The sequence below is a fragment of the Schistocerca gregaria genome, chromosome 2 (genome assembly GCF_023897955.1).
Source record: "Schistocerca gregaria isolate iqSchGreg1 chromosome 2, iqSchGreg1.2, whole genome shotgun sequence".
Taxonomy (NCBI): domain Eukaryota; kingdom Metazoa; phylum Arthropoda; class Insecta; order Orthoptera; family Acrididae; genus Schistocerca; species Schistocerca gregaria.
Genome location: NC_064921.1, coordinates 1,022,063,759 through 1,022,081,087, shown reverse-complemented (window position 1 = coordinate 1,022,081,087; position 17,329 = coordinate 1,022,063,759). Strand labels below are relative to the sequence as shown.

Sequence of the window (17,329 nt, the reverse complement as noted above, 5' to 3'; positions counted from 1 at the left end):
CCTCGAAGGGAACGATCTATTGACACGTAATCAGTATGGCTTCAGAAAACATCGCTCTTGTGCAACGCAGCTAGCTCTTTATTCGCACGAAGTAATGGCTGCTATCGACAGGGGATCTCAAGTTGATTCCGTATTTCTAGATTTCCGGAAAGCTTTTGACACTGTTCCTCACAAGCGACTTCTAATCAAGCTGTGGACCTATGGGGTATCGTCTCAGTTGTGCGACTGGATTCGTGATTTCCTGTCAGGAAGATCGCAGTTCGTAGTAATAGATGGCAAATCATCGAGTAAAACTGAAGTGATATAAGGTGTTCCCCAGGGAAGCGTCCTGGGACCTCTGCTGTTCCTGATCTATATAAATGACCTGGGTGACAATCTGAGCAGTTCTCTTAGATTGTTCGCAGATGATGCTGTAATTTACCGTCTAGTAAGGTCATCCGAAGACCAGTATCAGTTGCAAAGTGATTTAGAAAAGATTGCTGTATGGTGTGTCAGGTGGCAGTTGACGCTAAATAACGAAAAGTGTGAGATGATCCACATGAGTTCCAAAAGAAATCCGTTGGAATTCGATTACTCGATAAATAGTACAATTCTCAAGGCTGTCAATTCAAGTAAGTACCTGGGTGTTAAAGTTACGAACAACTTCAGTTGGAAGGACCACATAGATAATATTGTGGGGAAGGCGAGTCAAAGGTTGCGTTTCATTGGCAGGACACTTAGAAGATGCAACAAGTCCACTAAAGAGACAGCTTACACTACACTCGTTCGTCCTCTGTTAGAATATTGCTTTGCGGTGTGGGATCCTTACCAGGTGGGATTGACGGAGGACATCGAAAGGGTGCAAAAAAGGGCAGCTCGTTTTGTATTATCACGTAATAGGGGAGAGAGTGTGGCAGATATGATACACGAGTTGGGATGGAAGTCATTACAGCAAAGACGTTTTTCGTTGCGGCGAGACCTTTTTATGAAATTTCAGTCACCAACTTTTTCTTCCGAATGCGAAAATATTTTGTTGAGCCCAACCTACTTAGGTAGGAATGATCATCAAAATAAAATAAGAGAAATCAGAGCGCGAACAGAAAGGTTTAGGTGTTCGTTTTTCCCGCGCGCTGTTCGGGGGTGGAATAGTAGAGAGATAGTATGATTGTGGTTCGATGAACCCTCTGCCAAGCACTTAAATGTGAATTGCAGAGTAGTCATGTAGATGTAGACTGCTGCAAAGAACACCAACACCACACGTGCCTAGGCCAGCCCAACAAACCAGCAATGGCAGAACACTCCTTGGACACCGGATACAATGCGAAATAGAAAGAAATCAAGATTCTGGACCCTACCAGCTTCTACTGAGACAACATCTTCAAGGAGGCCATTGAAATTTGCGTAACAGACAATCTCATAAACCAAGACACAGGTTTTCAACTCAGAAAGGCATGGAAACCATTACTTAGCTCTATCAAGGAGTCATGCCTCAAGCAGATTCAAGGTCCTTCAACGGCAGCCGCGGGGAACACTCCACAGGATTCTGCATCTTCCACCACCCACTGCAACAGCAGGGACAGCGCAGACCTGGGTTGGCGCCTGCAAATGGATTGTTGGTGGCCACAATCGAAGCGTTGGCGCTCACAATCGGAATGTCGGTGGCTGCAATCGGACCATCGAAACAAAGAATCGAAACCCGAATGACGGACATAAATAACAGCAACAATGAGCAGACAGATCATTCCATCAGAATCACCTGATGATGGCGGAAAGGTTATTCACAGAGATATCGTGGGACTTCAACAATTGTATATGGCTGGACACCCGAGTGCCCTGGAAACATCACATATGCCAGGAAAGCCTCCAATCACATATTGCACTACTGCGGTAGGTGTGGGCTTCATGCCTGTCTTGGCTACATTAATCTGTTCACTATGCTGTTCATAGTAGTTTACCCATGCTCCTATTTTTTTATTGATTGTTAAACCTACTCCTGCATTTGATTTTGTAGTTATAACCCTGTATTCACCTTACCAGAAGTCTTGTTCCTCCTGCCACTGAACTTCACTGATTCCCACTACATGTAACTTGAACCTATCCATTTCTCTTTTTAAATTTTCCAATCTACCTACCTGATTAAGGGACCTGACATCCACACACTGATCCGTAGAATGCCAGTTTTGTTTTTCCTGATAACGACGTCCTCCTGAGTAATCTCTGCACAGATATCCAAATGGGGGACTAGTTTACCTCTGGAATATTTTACCCAAGAGGATGCCATCATCATTTAACCATACAGTAAAGCTGCATGCCCTCGGGAAAAATTACAGCTGTAGTTTCCCCTTGCTTTCAGCCGTTCACAGTACCAGCACAGCAAGACCGTTTTGGTTACTGTTAGAAGGCTAGCTCAGTCAATCATCCAGACTGTTGCCTCTGCAATTTCTGAAATGGCAGCTGCCCTTCTTCAGGAACCACACGTTTGTGTGGCCTCTCAACAGATACCCCTCCATTGTGGTTGCACCTATGGTACGGCTATCTGTATCACTGAGGCACGCAGGCCTCCCCACCAACGGCAAGGTCCATGGGTCATGGGAGGGAGAGTTTCATAATATGAAATTTGTGACTAGACTGAGAACATTTTGGTAGGGAGGACACAGTACATTATCGTGAATGGAGGGTCACTGTCAGATGTAGAAGTAATGTTGTGTGTGCCCCAGGGAAATGTGTTGGGACCTTGCTGTTCAGGTTCTGTATTAGTGACCTTGCAGACAATATTGAAGGCAACCACAAACTTTTTGCTTGTGATGCAGTTACCTGCAGTGAAATAATTTCTGGATGAAGCTACATAAATATTCATTCAGGTCTTGATAAGATTTAAAAGCAGTGCAAAGATTGGTAACTTGCTTTAAATGTTCAGAAATGTAAAATTATGCACTTCACAAAATGAAAAAACATAGTATCCTATGACTATAATATCAATGAGTCACTGTAGGAATTGATACCTGGGTGCAGCCATTTTTAGGGAAATGAAATGGAGTGATCATATAGGCTCAGTTGTGGGTAAAGCAGAGAAAACTGAGGAATTGCAATCAGTCTATCAAGGAGAGTTTACAAATCACTTGTTTGGCTGGTTCTAGAATATTGCTTCTTGTGTGGACCCATACCAAATAGGACTAACACAAGGTATTGAACATATACAGAGAAGGGCAGTGTGAAAGCTCACAGGTTTTTCTGACCTTTGGGGGGGGGGGGGGGGGGGGGGAGTGTTCTGAGAAGTTTGAGAGAACCAAACTGGCATGAATGGAACAGGAAGAAACCCTAATAATTGGTACCTTCTGCTATGCACTTCACAGTGATTTGCAGAGTATAGATGTAAATGTAGATAAAACTGTGCCAACTTTCTGTTTGCCCACAAATAAGCATGCCATGTAGACTAATTGCAGTTTTGGGAAAAGTAGTAATTGACATACATAATTCATGAAAAGGTAGTAAAGAGTAGAATATGACAGCTTTTTCTCCCCATCTTCATTGCACAAGGACATCAACATTTCAGGAGATAATTAACAAATGAATGCTGCACAAAATACAAGACATACTCTTGGGAGCTTCCACGAATGTGCACTCTAATTATAAGTTTTCATACATGTAAATGTTCTACAAATCTTCCACTACATTATAACATCTTGTCTTACATATAAAAGTATACATGAATGTCAGTGGCTTGAGACTGAGAGAAAATTTAAAAAAATTGGGTGCAAAAATTTCATACTTCATAACAAAAGTATCTTATCAAAATATAGTTTTATTGCATATTTGGACAAATAACATGACAATTTTGGGAAAAATCAACTACTGAGATGCGTAACAACAAGGTCTGAGAGATAATAAATTGTATTTCAAATATTTATGCGCAACAGAGAATGTATTGCTATAACACTTTTGCATATATGTTTCATGTGTCCCCTCATTATGTGTGGTGGAGGTCACTCCAGGTGTCACTGTCATCAATTTCCTTGTTATATTTGGTTCTCAGAAAGCATACATATATTATTACAGTTCTGTGTATATAAAAATGGGGATTTATCTCTCTCTCTCTGACAGACACACACACACACACACACACACAATGCACTTGAGTGAAGAAGAATAATGTGTCTAATTTATTTCTAAGTAAAGTGAAACTGCCCTCAACCCAACAGTTGATTTGGACACCACAGTGCTTAACTTTACTTCAGAGTTGAGACAGGTTCTGGAAACCAGGGAATTTTAAACACATCAGGAAAATCAGAGAAACTTGAATAAAACAAATAAAACAATGGAAAAAATCTCGTTTTTCTCTCAGTAGATGAAATTGTTTGCTTACTGAGGTGTCATACAGTGTCACTGGTTGGGAGCAGCTGAGTACATGTGCCGCTCCCGTACTCTCTCATTACTACTGCTTCTAGCCTTCCTACCACTCCCCTCAATGCTGCCACCACTTCTTGCTGCTAGCCTAGCAGCTACCAACAAGAGGCAGGGAGGGATAAGTAGTAGTTTGTTTGGATCTGATTCTCAGAGACTGCAGACACAGTGGCTGGAGACAGTGTCTGATTGACGGAGTTCTGTCTAAGTGACTGTGTGGATGTATGAGTGCCCTCATTTTCTGACAAAAGCTATTGCTGAAAATTTATTTGTGAGAGTGTGATTGTCTTTTCTATGTGCCTGTCTGCAGCTCAGCAATCATCTTTATGGTGAGTTGCTATCCATCCTCATTATTATTGACACTCAGAGTACTTCCACAAGTTATCCGTTGCATCGATTGATTGCCTTGGTCTCATGTCTGTGGCTCATAAATAGCTGGCCACACAAGTGGATTTCCATCACGGCCAAAACTGAAGCTGTTTCTGTGGGTATCTGTAATGGTTTGGGCCTAGCGATGTGAAGCTGTTTGGTTCCCACTAATAGCCAGGTCCTGCCTGTTGGATCTAATCTCACCATACTGCCTGCAGGCTGGGTCTGTTAGTGTGTGGTGTAATGCAACAGATTGTCATGGTTTATCCATGGACCCAGGACTGTGGTGTTCGTCAGCAGGCCAGAGGCCATGGGTGATGGGTTTCAGGATTTATGACTGTCTCACTGCAAGTATTGTATTGTATTGTATTTGTATTTATTTATTTATCCTGTGGATCACATATTGTACAAAGTACACATGATAAAGGACAAGTCATTTTTCTTAACACTTATGTAGTTTGGAGAAGAAAAAAAAATAGGCAGTGAACTGCCATATAAAAAAAATGTACACAAAATTGTTCATTGATGAATACAGTAACTTCACATACAGAGAATACAAACAATTTACATGGGGAACTAAGAAACATGTAGGCAATGTAGTGCTACTTTAAATTTACACAAATAATCACTGAGATTACAGAATATTGAAAATGTCAACTGGAAACACAACAGAAGGACAATGTCATTTAAAAACTACATTAAACATGAAATTAACATTGAGATTTCACAGACAATTAAGTTTTATTACTAATAGAATGTGTACTTGTACATTAATAAAGCGAGTTGAAAAATTTTGGGAAGTGAAACTGAAACATAGTTGTGTATAGTAGAAATTAGGTTATTATTTTGCCTACAGAATGTTTTACTCTAATCACAGTAATTTACAAAGGAACTTTATAATTTTTCATTTCCAGTAATTCTTGTACTGAATAGAAACAGTGCTTTGTCAGAAATGCCTTCAGTTTATTTTTAAATATTGGATCTGGAGCAGTTTTTATTTGTTCTGGAATTTTATTGTGTAATACGACATCCAGATGAGTTATATATTTTTAGTATGATGATGTCCTTGAAAAAATTTGATGGATATTAGATTGCCCTCTGGTATAATGAGCGTGTATATCATTGTTTTGGATTAATTTGCCTGTTCTTGAGAGGTATTCCCTGGTGAATAGGATTGTTTCTTGAATGAATAGGGATGGGATTTTAGAACATTAAGTTTTATAAATTGATATTTACAGGATTCCAGCTTTTTGAGGCCACAGATTATCCGCAGTGCTCTTTTTTGCAGTTTAAATATATTTGTGCTGTGAGTTGAATTTCCCCAAAAGATGATTCCATAGCGGAGCAATGAGTGGAACTGTGCATGGTATGCTTGCATTAGTGTGGATTTACTTGTAGTAGATTTTAGTATTCTTACTCCATAGCACAATGATGAGAGTTTCTTTGATAAGTTGTTTATATGTGTGTCCCATTTTAAATTTTGTTGGACCCATAGACCCAAAAATTTTGTTGTATTTACATTTTCAATTTTATCATTATTTAACTTTACTTGGATAGTTTTTTGACTGGATGTGGGAATTAGATGGAAGTTGATACATACAGTTTTCCCACTATTAACAATTAGGCCATTTTTGTTAAACCACTCAGAAAGCTTTTCCATAGAGTTATCAGATATTGTCTGAAGGGATTCAGGGCTAGATCCAGTCAACACTATGCTTGTATCATCAACAAACAGGATAGTTTTTTGTGGGCTCATACGTTCAACAAGATCATCTATGTAAATGAGGAAAATTAATGGCCCTAGAACAGAACCCTAGGGGAACACCATATCTTATTGTCCTTTCCTCCAAGAGGAAAACTGTGTTATTTATTTTATTCTGTACATTAATATCGTATTGAAGTGATACCTTCTGTCTGCGGTTTTGTAGGTAAGAGCATAGCCAGTTGTGAGCCACACCTCTTATTCCTCTTCTTTCCAATTTAGCAAGCAGTATTTTATGATCTAGTATGTCAAAGGCTTTAGAGAGATCTAAGAAGATACCTGCAGCTATATTATGTTGGTCAATTGATTTCAGTATGTGGTCCAACAGTTCAAAAATTGCTGTCTGGGTGGATAAAGATTTACTAAAACCATGTTGTTGAATGCTGATTGGTGCGTGGTTTTTTATGAAATTTATAAGCCTGTCATAAAAAAAGTTTTTCCAGGATTTTTGAAAAGATGCTTAATATGGATAATGGTCTATAATTGGATACTAAATCAGGGGAACCTTTCTTTAGTAATGGTGAGACTTTAGCTATTTTGAGAGCATCTGGGAAAATGCCAGTTTTTAATGATTGGTTGTAGATGGTTGATAATGGCTTTACCATATGGGGAGCACACACCTTTAATATGAGGTCAGGTACTTCATCATAGCCACTAGAGATTTTATTGCGTAACAATTTTATTATGTTCATAATTTCATCAGGGTTTGTTTCATAAACAAACATTGTACCATTAGTGCTGATTGACGTATTGGTGGAATTGAAGAACGATACCTTGCAGTTTGCCTGAATGAGATCTTCTGCAAGTGAGGTGAAATATTCATTGAACTTGTTTACAACTGTGTATGGATCTGTGATCTTAGAGTCATTAAGTGTTAGAGAAATGTTTTCCTTTTTAGGTGTTGAACTACAAGTTTCTTTTTTAATAACGTTCCACATATCTTTCATTTTGTTTGAATAGTTCCTTATGAAATTGTCATTCCATAAAAGTTTTGCCTGTCTAATCACTCTAAGATAAGTTTTTTTGTAGGCTTTACAATAGTCAGAAAATTCTTCAGTGACTATGTATTTTTTGGAGCAATATTGGAGAAATCTAGTTCTCTCACTAGAAATTTTGATTCCTATTGTTACCCACAACTTTCTATTTTGATTGCTTGAAGTTTTTGTTTCAAAAGGAAATGCTGTATTAAAGTAATAAAGGAAGGTGTTATGGAAGCTTAAGAACATATTATCAACAGTTGTTTGCATGTAAACACTGTCCCAATTTTCCTTAGCTAATAGGAAGTTAAAAATCCTAATATTGCCATCTGAATAGTTTCTTCTTTGAAATATTTTTTGGGGCTGATTTTACTATTTTCCATGTCAGCACTCAGTAGCTGAGCATCATGGTCACCGTATCCCATGCTCAGTACTTCGCCAGTGAATTTGTAACAATTATCAGTTATGAAGATTTGATCAATTATTGAATCAGTATGCTCTGTTGATCTTGTTGGAGAGAGTATTGTGGGGATCATATTAAATGATTTGGTCATGTTTAACAAATCAAGTTTAGCATTACTGTTTTTTGATAAATCAATGTTAAAATCGCCACAAAGTATTATTCTCATATTTAATGAGCTGACACTATTCAGCAGAACTTCTAATTTGGTCATAAAATTTGGAATATTACTACTGGGTGCTCTGTATACATTTATAATTATATCTTTCCTCTCCCGCATCCACACCGGCTGTACATAGCATCCTCCTACAGGCCAACTGCAAATTAGAACAACATGCCACCCTCCACCTCAAAAAACTATCCAATCTCCTGGTTTCCCACCTCCGGAAAGGCAACTCACTCACCCTCCACAACCTTTCCAACAAACCTCAACCTCCTCTCATTGCACACAGACCCAGTCTCTCCCATCTACTCAATCTCCCACTTCCAGCTCCACTCCCCCCAACACCTCAAAATTCTAGTCAACACAATCTGGAACCACAACACCCCAATTCAGTAGTTAACCTTTCCTCCAAACCCCTCTCCCAATCCCAAACCTCTGTCCTATCCAAAGGCCTCACCTTCAGCCCCACTCCCAGGTTCAACCAAACTGCCCTTGTCAAGGATTTACTGTCCTACACTCGTAGTCTCTGCTGGAAATATCACTTTGCCACGAAGAAAAACAATCCTGATCCCACTCCTAATGATCCAACTCCCCAAGACACTATCCAAATTGAACCCTGCCTGCAACAGTTCCGTCCTCCATCACAGCGGGACCCACCTCCTCTTCCTCAAAATCACCCTCTCCAAACCTTCCAGGAATTTCTCACTTCCAGCCTTGCCTCTCAATCTTTCTTGAAAAACCTTAATCCTACTCCCAACATCACCACAGCCGAATCCCAGGCTATCCGTGATCTGAAAGCTGACCGATCCATCATCATTCTTCCGGCTGACAAGGGTTCCACGACTGTGGTACTTGATCGTCGGGAGTATGTGGCTGAGGGACTGCGTCAGCTTTCAGACAACTCTACATACAAAGTTTGCCGAAGTAATCCCATTCCTGATGTCCAGGCGGAGCTTCAAGGAATCCTCAGAACCTTAGGCCCCCTACAAAACCTTTCACCTGACTCCATCAAACTCCTCACCCCACCGTCACCTCGCACTCCTACCTTCTACCTACTTCCTAAAATTCACAAACCCAAACATCCTGGCCGCCCCATTGTAGCTGGTTACCAAGCCCCCACAGAACGCATCTCTGCCTACGTAGATCAACACCTTCAACCCATTACATGCAGTCTCCCATCCTTCATCAAAGACACCAACCACTTTCTCGAACGCCTGGAATCCGTACCCAGTCTGTTACCCCCAGAAACCATCCTGGTAACCATTGATGCCACTTCCCTATACACAAATATCCCGCACGCCCAGGGCCTCGCTGCAATGGAGCACTTCCTTTCACGCCGATCACCTGCCACCCTACCTAAAACCTCTTTCCTCGTCACCTTAGCCAGCTTCATCCTGACCCACAACTTCTTCACTTTTGAAGGCCAGACATACCAACAATTAAAGGGAACAGCCATGGGTACCAGGATGGCCCCCTCGTATGCCAACCTATTTATGGGTCGCTTAGAGGAAGCCTTCTTGGTTACCCAAGCCTGCCAACCCAAAGTTTGGTACAGATTTATTGATGACATCTTCATGATCTGGACTCACAGTGAAGAACAACTCCAGAATTTCCTCTCCAACCTCAACTCCTTTGGTTCCATCAGATTCACCTGGTCCTACTCCAAATCCCATGCCACTTTCCTAGATGTTGACCTCCATCTGTCCAATGGCCAGCTGCACACATCCGTCCACATCAAACCCACCAACAAGCAACAGTACCTCCATTATGACAGCTGCCACCCATTCCATATCAAACGGTCCCTTCCCTACAGCCTAGGCCTTCGTGGCAAACGAATCTGCTCCAGTCCTGAATCCCTCGACCATTACACCAACAACCTGAAAACAGCTTTCGCATCCCGCAACTACCCTCCCAACCTGGTACAGAAGCAGATAACCAGAGCCACTTCCTCATCCCCTCAAACCCAGAACCTCTCACAGAAGAACCCCAAAAGTGCCCCACTTGTAACAGAATACTTCCCAGGACTGGATCAGACCTTGAATGTAGCTCTCCAGCAGGGATACGACTTCCTAAAATCCTGCCCCGAAATGAGATCCATCCTTCATGAAATCCTCCCCACTCCACCAAGAGTGTCTTTCCGCCGTCCACCTAACCTTCGTAACCTCTTGGTTCATCCCTATGAAATCCCCAAACCACCTCCCCTACCCTCTGGCTCCTACCCTTGCAACCGCCCCCGGTGTAAAACCTGTCCTATGCACCCTCCCACCACCACCTACTCCAGTCCTGTAACCCGGAAGGTGTACACAATCAAAGGGAGAGCCACATGTGAAAGCACCCACGTGATTTACCAACTGACCTGCCTGCACTGTGATGCTTTCTATGTGGGAATGACCAGCAACAAACTGTCCATTCGCATGAATGGACACAGGCAGACAGTGTTTGTTGGTAATGAGGATCACCCTGTGGCTAAACATGCCTTGATGCACGGCCAGCACATCTTGGCACAGTGTTACACCGTCCGAGTTATCTGGATACTTCCCACCAACACCAACCTATCCGAACTCCGGAGATGGGAACTCGCCCTTCAGTATATCCTCTCTTCTCGATATCCGCCAGGCCTCAACCTCCGCTAATTTCAAGTTGCCGCCGCTCATACCTCACCTGTCTTTCAACAACTTCTTTGCCTCTGTACTTCCGCCTCGACTGACATCTCTGCCCTTAACTCTTTGCCTTTAAATATGTCTGCTTGTGTCTGTGTATGTGCGGATGGATATGTGTGTGTGTGTGTGTGCGAGTGTACACCTGTCCTTTTTTTCCCCTAAGGGAAGTCTTTCCGCTCCCGGGATTGGAATGACTCCTTACCCTCTCCCTTAAAACCCACACCCTTTCATTTTTCCCTCTCCTTCCTTCCTTCCTGACGAAGCAACTGCCAGTTGCGAAAGCTTGTAATTCTGTGTGTGTGTTTGTGTGTTTTGTTCATGTGCCTGTCTGCCGGCGCTTTCCCGCTTGGTAAGTCTTGGAATCTTTATTTTTAATATATTTATAATTATATAGTTTAGTTCAGGCAGCTTAACCATAGAAAGCTCAAATTCCTTATCTTCAGATAATGCAATCTGCTCATTTAGGCTTACCTCACTGAATTTTATCTGGTATCTGAAGTAACACTTCCAGCATGTGAATCTTATTTTTGAATGACTGGACATTATGGTGTAATACAAGAAATGATGGACTTTCTGACTTTTCAGTTAAGGGTTTAATTAATTTCTTTTCTAAAGGTATTTCTGACACAGCACTTACCCTAAAAAATTGGCCGAGATTTTATTTTTGTGTGTGGCTTCTTGCACGCAATTTTCAGTAGCAGAGATGGTTTTGAGTGGTTGACACAGTTCTGCTTCCATCAAAGCTTCTGTTTTTGGCCTAAACCATTTTGTAATTTGTGGTTGTTTGGCGATCTTGATACTTGGGGCTGATTTCTTCAGGATATGATTTCGGAGTTTTTCTATTATTTGGTCTTTTCCTAACATATTTAAATATAGTCCATGAGCTGTTGAAATCTTCTACCTAAATTGTATGTATCAATCATCTCTACGTTATGAAATGTAGAACATATTTCTGATATCAGTTTGTTTGCAATGCAAATTTCTTGGTTGACACAGGACCAGGAAGGCAAATCATAACGATGGGGAATGTTAACAGCGAGTACATTTGCATGTAATAGATTAAAAACAAAGATTCCAAAACTTACCAAGCGTGAAAGTGCCGGTAGACAGGCACAATAAAATAACACACCAACACACACACAAAATTTCTAGCTTTCGCAACCAACAGTTGCTTTTTCAGGAAAGAGGGAAGGAGAGGGAAAGACGAAAAGATGTGGGTTTTAAGGGAGAGGCTAAGGAGTCATTCCAATCCCGGGAGCGGAAAGACTTACGTTAGGGGGAAAAAAGGATAGGTATATACTCGCGCAAACACACATACACTTATACATATACAGACACAAGCTTTCACGCTTGGTAAGTCTTGGAATCTTTGTTTTTAATATATTTTTTCCCATGTGGAAGTTTCTTTCTATTTTATTTACATCATTAATTTGTATGTAATAGGTTGTTTAAGCATTCCTTCATTTCTTTTGCAAACCCTTTTGTTTCATTCCTACATATATCGTCTGAACCACCTAGAAGCACGACAAAATCACAGTTACTTAAGTGAGATACATCAGTAGAGTTTGTTAGTTTATTTACCTCACAAAACTGCGCTCCTGACTTCACAAAACCTGTTACCATTAAATTACCTTTATCTTTCAATAGTGCCGAAATTCCACGTCCATGACTGTTTAAGCACAAAAATTTTTTTGTTCATCACAGTTTTGGGGCTAGAAGGTTTTGAAACGTGTTTTTGCTGTGTAGATATATTCTGTCTTTGCACGTTCGGTAACCTTTTTTGATAACTATGAATCTGTGTTAACTTTGCGGTCTTAGGAGCAAATTTATTGTATGCAGCAGAAGTTTGTTTTTCATAATGACCATCGTTTTGTAGTAGGATATCGAATTTGTTTTTTTGAGCTATTACTGAAGAAGAAACACTATTTATGATATCTGCACACTTTATTTTACATGGACTCTGTTGTGTAGGTTCCACATTTTGCTTAATAACAGGCTTTTCTTTCAGATGGTGCACGATTTGATCTTTTGTAGATGGGCCTATCGTTTTTTGGAGCATGGCAGGAGAATTTATTACTGAAGACGACGAAATGATTGCGCTATGGTTAGCGTTACCGGTACACCCAGAATGTGTTGGAAAACTTGAAATAGCGACGGAATCATCGGTTACTGTGTACACTTTATTTCTGTCGAATTCACTTACGCCCTGCTCGGCGGTTTTTAGTTTTCCATGATAATTTTCAAGACATTTGAGTCTATCAGCTAACACTTTGTTTTCTGCCAAGGATCTGCGCACAATTTCTTGCAACGAATTAATAGTTTCAACTAGTTTTGCTTTGTCAGGATGGACTTCACATGTTACACACTTAGATTTTGATTTGAATGATTTTTCACTGCAGGTTTTTTGTGTGGCACTAGACTTAAAACTTTGCGAAGCACTTTTGTTGATCATCTTCTTGCTATTGATGCCGGATAACATTTGAAAATTCGAAATAACTGGAGGCATAAATTCACTAAACTTCTCAATCGCCGCCATCTTGAACATTTGCACAGTGTGGCATTTGTAGACATTTAATCTGTTCTAGTACATTTTGGCATTTAAAAAAGTAGTTTATACGTTAGAAAGTATGGATGATAAGAAGAAGAAAATTGTGTCAGCCACTGGCAGTTTTTATGCTATGTACTTAATGCATTTCTAGAAGAATTACTTATAAAATAGTAGGTATAACACAGTGGGCAATAACTGACAATAATGAACATATTAGAACCAACATTTTATTGGCGGTCACCTACAGTCTTGGTTTACACAATTCTTTCCCACCTTATACACTTCTTTCAAGGGGCCTGCTTTTTATTGAGGTTATTTCTGAAAGCAGTGAAGATATTTTAAATTTGTCCTGTGACTCTAAGGAAATGTGTATTTTTGTCACCAAATGTGTTTAATTTTAGTGAAATAAAATAACATCAGTGGTCTTAATGAAAAACACATACCATCTGGCTTGCTTTCTCCATATAAAAACAGTTCATTACAAAAGATGTTGATGTTAGTACTTAAAGGTTTTTGCTCACATCAGGAAACATCTTTTTGAAAGTTTTTTTTAAATATTTCCTTGTTTGCACTATTGTTTTTTTGTACCTTAGCTACAAAGACAGATTCTCAACTTATTTCTTAACTTACCCTTGAGATCTCAAAATTTATCAGGGAAAAATGCTAAAACTTGTCTGGAAATCAGGGAAATATCAAGGAATTTCACTTGGGGAAACTTGTGGCAACCCTGTGTCCTGTTGGGTATGATATGTCCTTTATTTCCTTCAACTTTTCAACTGAACTACCAGCCAATTATAGGGGGACCTACATTTTAATGTGTTCACTCAATCATGGTGCAACTCATCATTTTTTATACAAATATAAACATTTTCATATACATATCATGGCACAATTCAAAGAAGTAAATTGCATTTTTTACTGTTGAGTCACTGACTTTTTTTTCCAGAAGCAGAACCTAGGTGTGAAGGAACCATTTTCTCTGCTGGCTCAAGAATGGTTTGGAATAGTTCACAGAACACCAAGAAACTTTGGTGTTTCCTAATGGAACTTGATTGTATATTTCATAAAATACCTTAAAAACTTTAATGTGCTTCTTTGTTTACTTATACAATATAAAATTTTGATTATATTCTCCAACCATTTCACTATATTTACAAAAGCAATTTATCTTGTTAGTCTTCTGATATTTTATACAGGTAGTAATATGTAATTTGTGTGATGATGTGACATGTCTGTTTGGTTACTGTGGACTTGCTGTCACAGAGTATTTTCTAGTCATAAAAATTGACTTATTTTATTGTATAGCTGCTTATGATATACATTTACAAAACTCCAGTCTTGAGCTTTGTGTAATAACTAAATACGCTCTGATATTCACAATTTAAAAATTTTATACTTCTGTACCAACATTTTATTCATTAAATTTTCACAAGCCACTTAAAAATGTATTTGTATTAGCATTCTTCATAATTAAAAGTAGATAATAATAATGATAATAATAATAATAATAATAATAATAATAATAATAATAATAATAATAATCATAATGTTTTCAATATTCATAAAACAGTTAATGACATTTAAACATGGATAAAATGTAATCTATTGCATTTAACACAAATTATTTGGAAAATGTTTTTTGTTAGTTTGGATGTTCCATTATTTCAGTTTCATTTGTTTTCTTTCTTGACACATACTCTTAATGTGCCTTGCTTTTTTCATTTGTTACATGAATATGTGACAATGGTGCACCACTTTTTAACCCAATGTCAATTTAATAACTGCTTACACTTTAATGTGTGCTTATCATCTGAGCTATCCAATGTCACAAACAATATAGCACAGGCTGTAGAACATGATGAAGAGATTTAATTTTCAGCTGTAGACGCCAATACAGAAACTCTTACCGAATGTCCTCTTAAAAAAAAGGAAGGTCATTAAATTGCTCATTTTACTTCCTGAAAAGTTTGTTTCCTTTTGACCAGCATTCCAGGCTCATGGTCATTATTCATCTACTAGTGCTGTTTAGGCATATATATGTCAACACACTTAAAGAACCACAGGTGCTTTCCCTAGGAGACAGTCAGTTTTAAGTCATGATATGTGCACTTATGACCTCAGCCATTTTGTAATCCCCCCCACAAAGGAAAAAATTATCTAGTACTAGCAGCACTTTGGTTGTGTGATGGAATTGCACTGAACTATTCTGTGCCAGAATACTGTACTTCTTTCTACACAAGATTCAAGTGTTTTGATTGTTTTCATACTGTGTTTGTGATACACAGTATCTCATCTTTAGTTGGAGTAGTTCCCTTTGATAAAGCATGTAAGGTGAAAATACTAGCAATATAAAAACTAGAAGGAGTCAAGTTTTTAACACCTAAATATTTCCTACTTAGTCAAACTTCATGCAGCAAAGTGAGAATACCCTAGTACCAGATTGTGCCCCATGTTGGAAACCAATGCCTGATTTCTGTCATTCCACTACTCCTATCATCTTTCATCTGGGCCAGAATACTTATATCTCAGGCACTCACATGTTGCAGGGCAGCCTCTGACAGCTGTGCCCATGATACACTTACATCCCAGGACTGAAGATTTTCCTGAGACACATTAACAGTACTACATCTTTGCCAAGTTTTTTGCACAGCAGTCTCAGCCCAGGCTTGAGCACATTTGAATCACAGAACCTAGGGTCAACTCTATGAATTTGCTTACTGGTCATATGCCAGCAGAACCGTCAATCTACACTTGAGGATTTTGATAGTGAGACAAGGTGGAAGCTGAGAAGGTAAATATGCTGCAGGTGGTGCCAATCTACCACTGTAGCTATAGGTGCATATGGCATTATTTCAGGAATTGTGTAGGGGTTAATGCCTAAAACAAGAGAATTCATGCAAGGCAGCATTGCTCTTGACTTTGCTCATGATTACTATAGTGCTGCCAGCACTCCATGATCAGCAAGTGATCTGAATTCTGCTGCTAGCAAAGGTGAGAACATTGTTCAACAGATGTGGAAATCCATACTTTAACTCAGATCCAACAAATTATGAGGAATAGTATGTGTTCCATTCTATGAAATATCATCTTCACCTTTGGTGTTAGGCTCTAATTTGTCTTTCGCTTCAATGACTCTCCACTTGAATTAAGCATTTTATTATGTTTCTACAGCAATATTTTATTGGTAACAAGAGAGTTGACTCGAGCTGGTGACTCACATGGAGCCAAAAGTTGTGAAAATTTGGTGGTGACAGCAGCTGCATTTGAAATGAGAAGGAATGCTGAAATGAAAGCAAGAGCTGTTGAGACAACAGCAAGAACAACTGATGAAACAGTAACACCCCCAGCAGAAACAAACTGTGATATATACAAAGCTCACTCTTTCAATTCAATTATTTTATTTCAAGCAGTTAAACAAATAATGTAGCTCACACTTACATCAAGTTGAACAACACCCTATAGCCTAGAGGGTAACAGATGAATCCCCTTATAAATCTCTGCTTCTTTCTTGGTGTAAGTCAGTTACTTTATATTTCGTTTGTGAATTAATCCTCCCAGGATGATTTACGAAATGAGTGATACATTTGAGACATCTTCCCATAGCTAGAACAGTGTAGTAGTTTCCTGATTTATGAGGGCTGTAGAGAAAAATAATATAAAATAAATAAAATACTGTATTTGTTCAAGCAAATTTATTATAAAAATCTTGAAAGTAGATCTTTGTATTGCCTCTCATAATATTTTGCAATCTGAGATTGTAGCCAGCCTGTAACTGTTTCTTGTTCTTTTTCAGAGGCAATCTAATATTACATATTGTGAAATGATCTTTCAATAATGATCACACTTTCGATGGCACATCAATTTATGTTCATCACTTGCTTACACTTGAAGGAAATCATGTCTACATCGATAAATTATTAATCTGTTACTTATCAGTCTTATTTCAGCTTTGTTGTTTTCTTGGGATATGATTTTTGTCTTGAATTTTACCTTTACAAAGAAATCTGGGA

At 39.1% G+C, this 17,329-nt stretch overlaps 1 protein-coding gene across 2 annotated transcripts in view; it reads left to right on the top strand.

Moving 5' to 3' along the window:
- The window catches only part of LOC126335528 (intraflagellar transport protein 27 homolog), a 54,990-nt gene extending 40,227 nt beyond the window's left edge, over positions 1–14,763 (top strand). Inside the window, exons 4-5 of one of the 2 annotated variants that reach the window (XR_007564890.1) lie at positions 6,038–6,115; positions 14,266–14,333. Coding sequence is in view for 1 of the 2 variants with exons in the window: in XM_049998896.1 (XP_049854853.1) it covers positions 14,266–14,361 (96 nt within the window). In the remaining variant the exon portion in view is untranslated. Of the gene's footprint in view, positions 1–6,037; positions 6,116–14,265 lie in introns of both variants that reach the window. The other variant, XM_049998896.1, reaches the window with a different exon arrangement.
- The last annotated feature ends 2,566 nt before the right edge of the window (positions 14,764–17,329 follow it).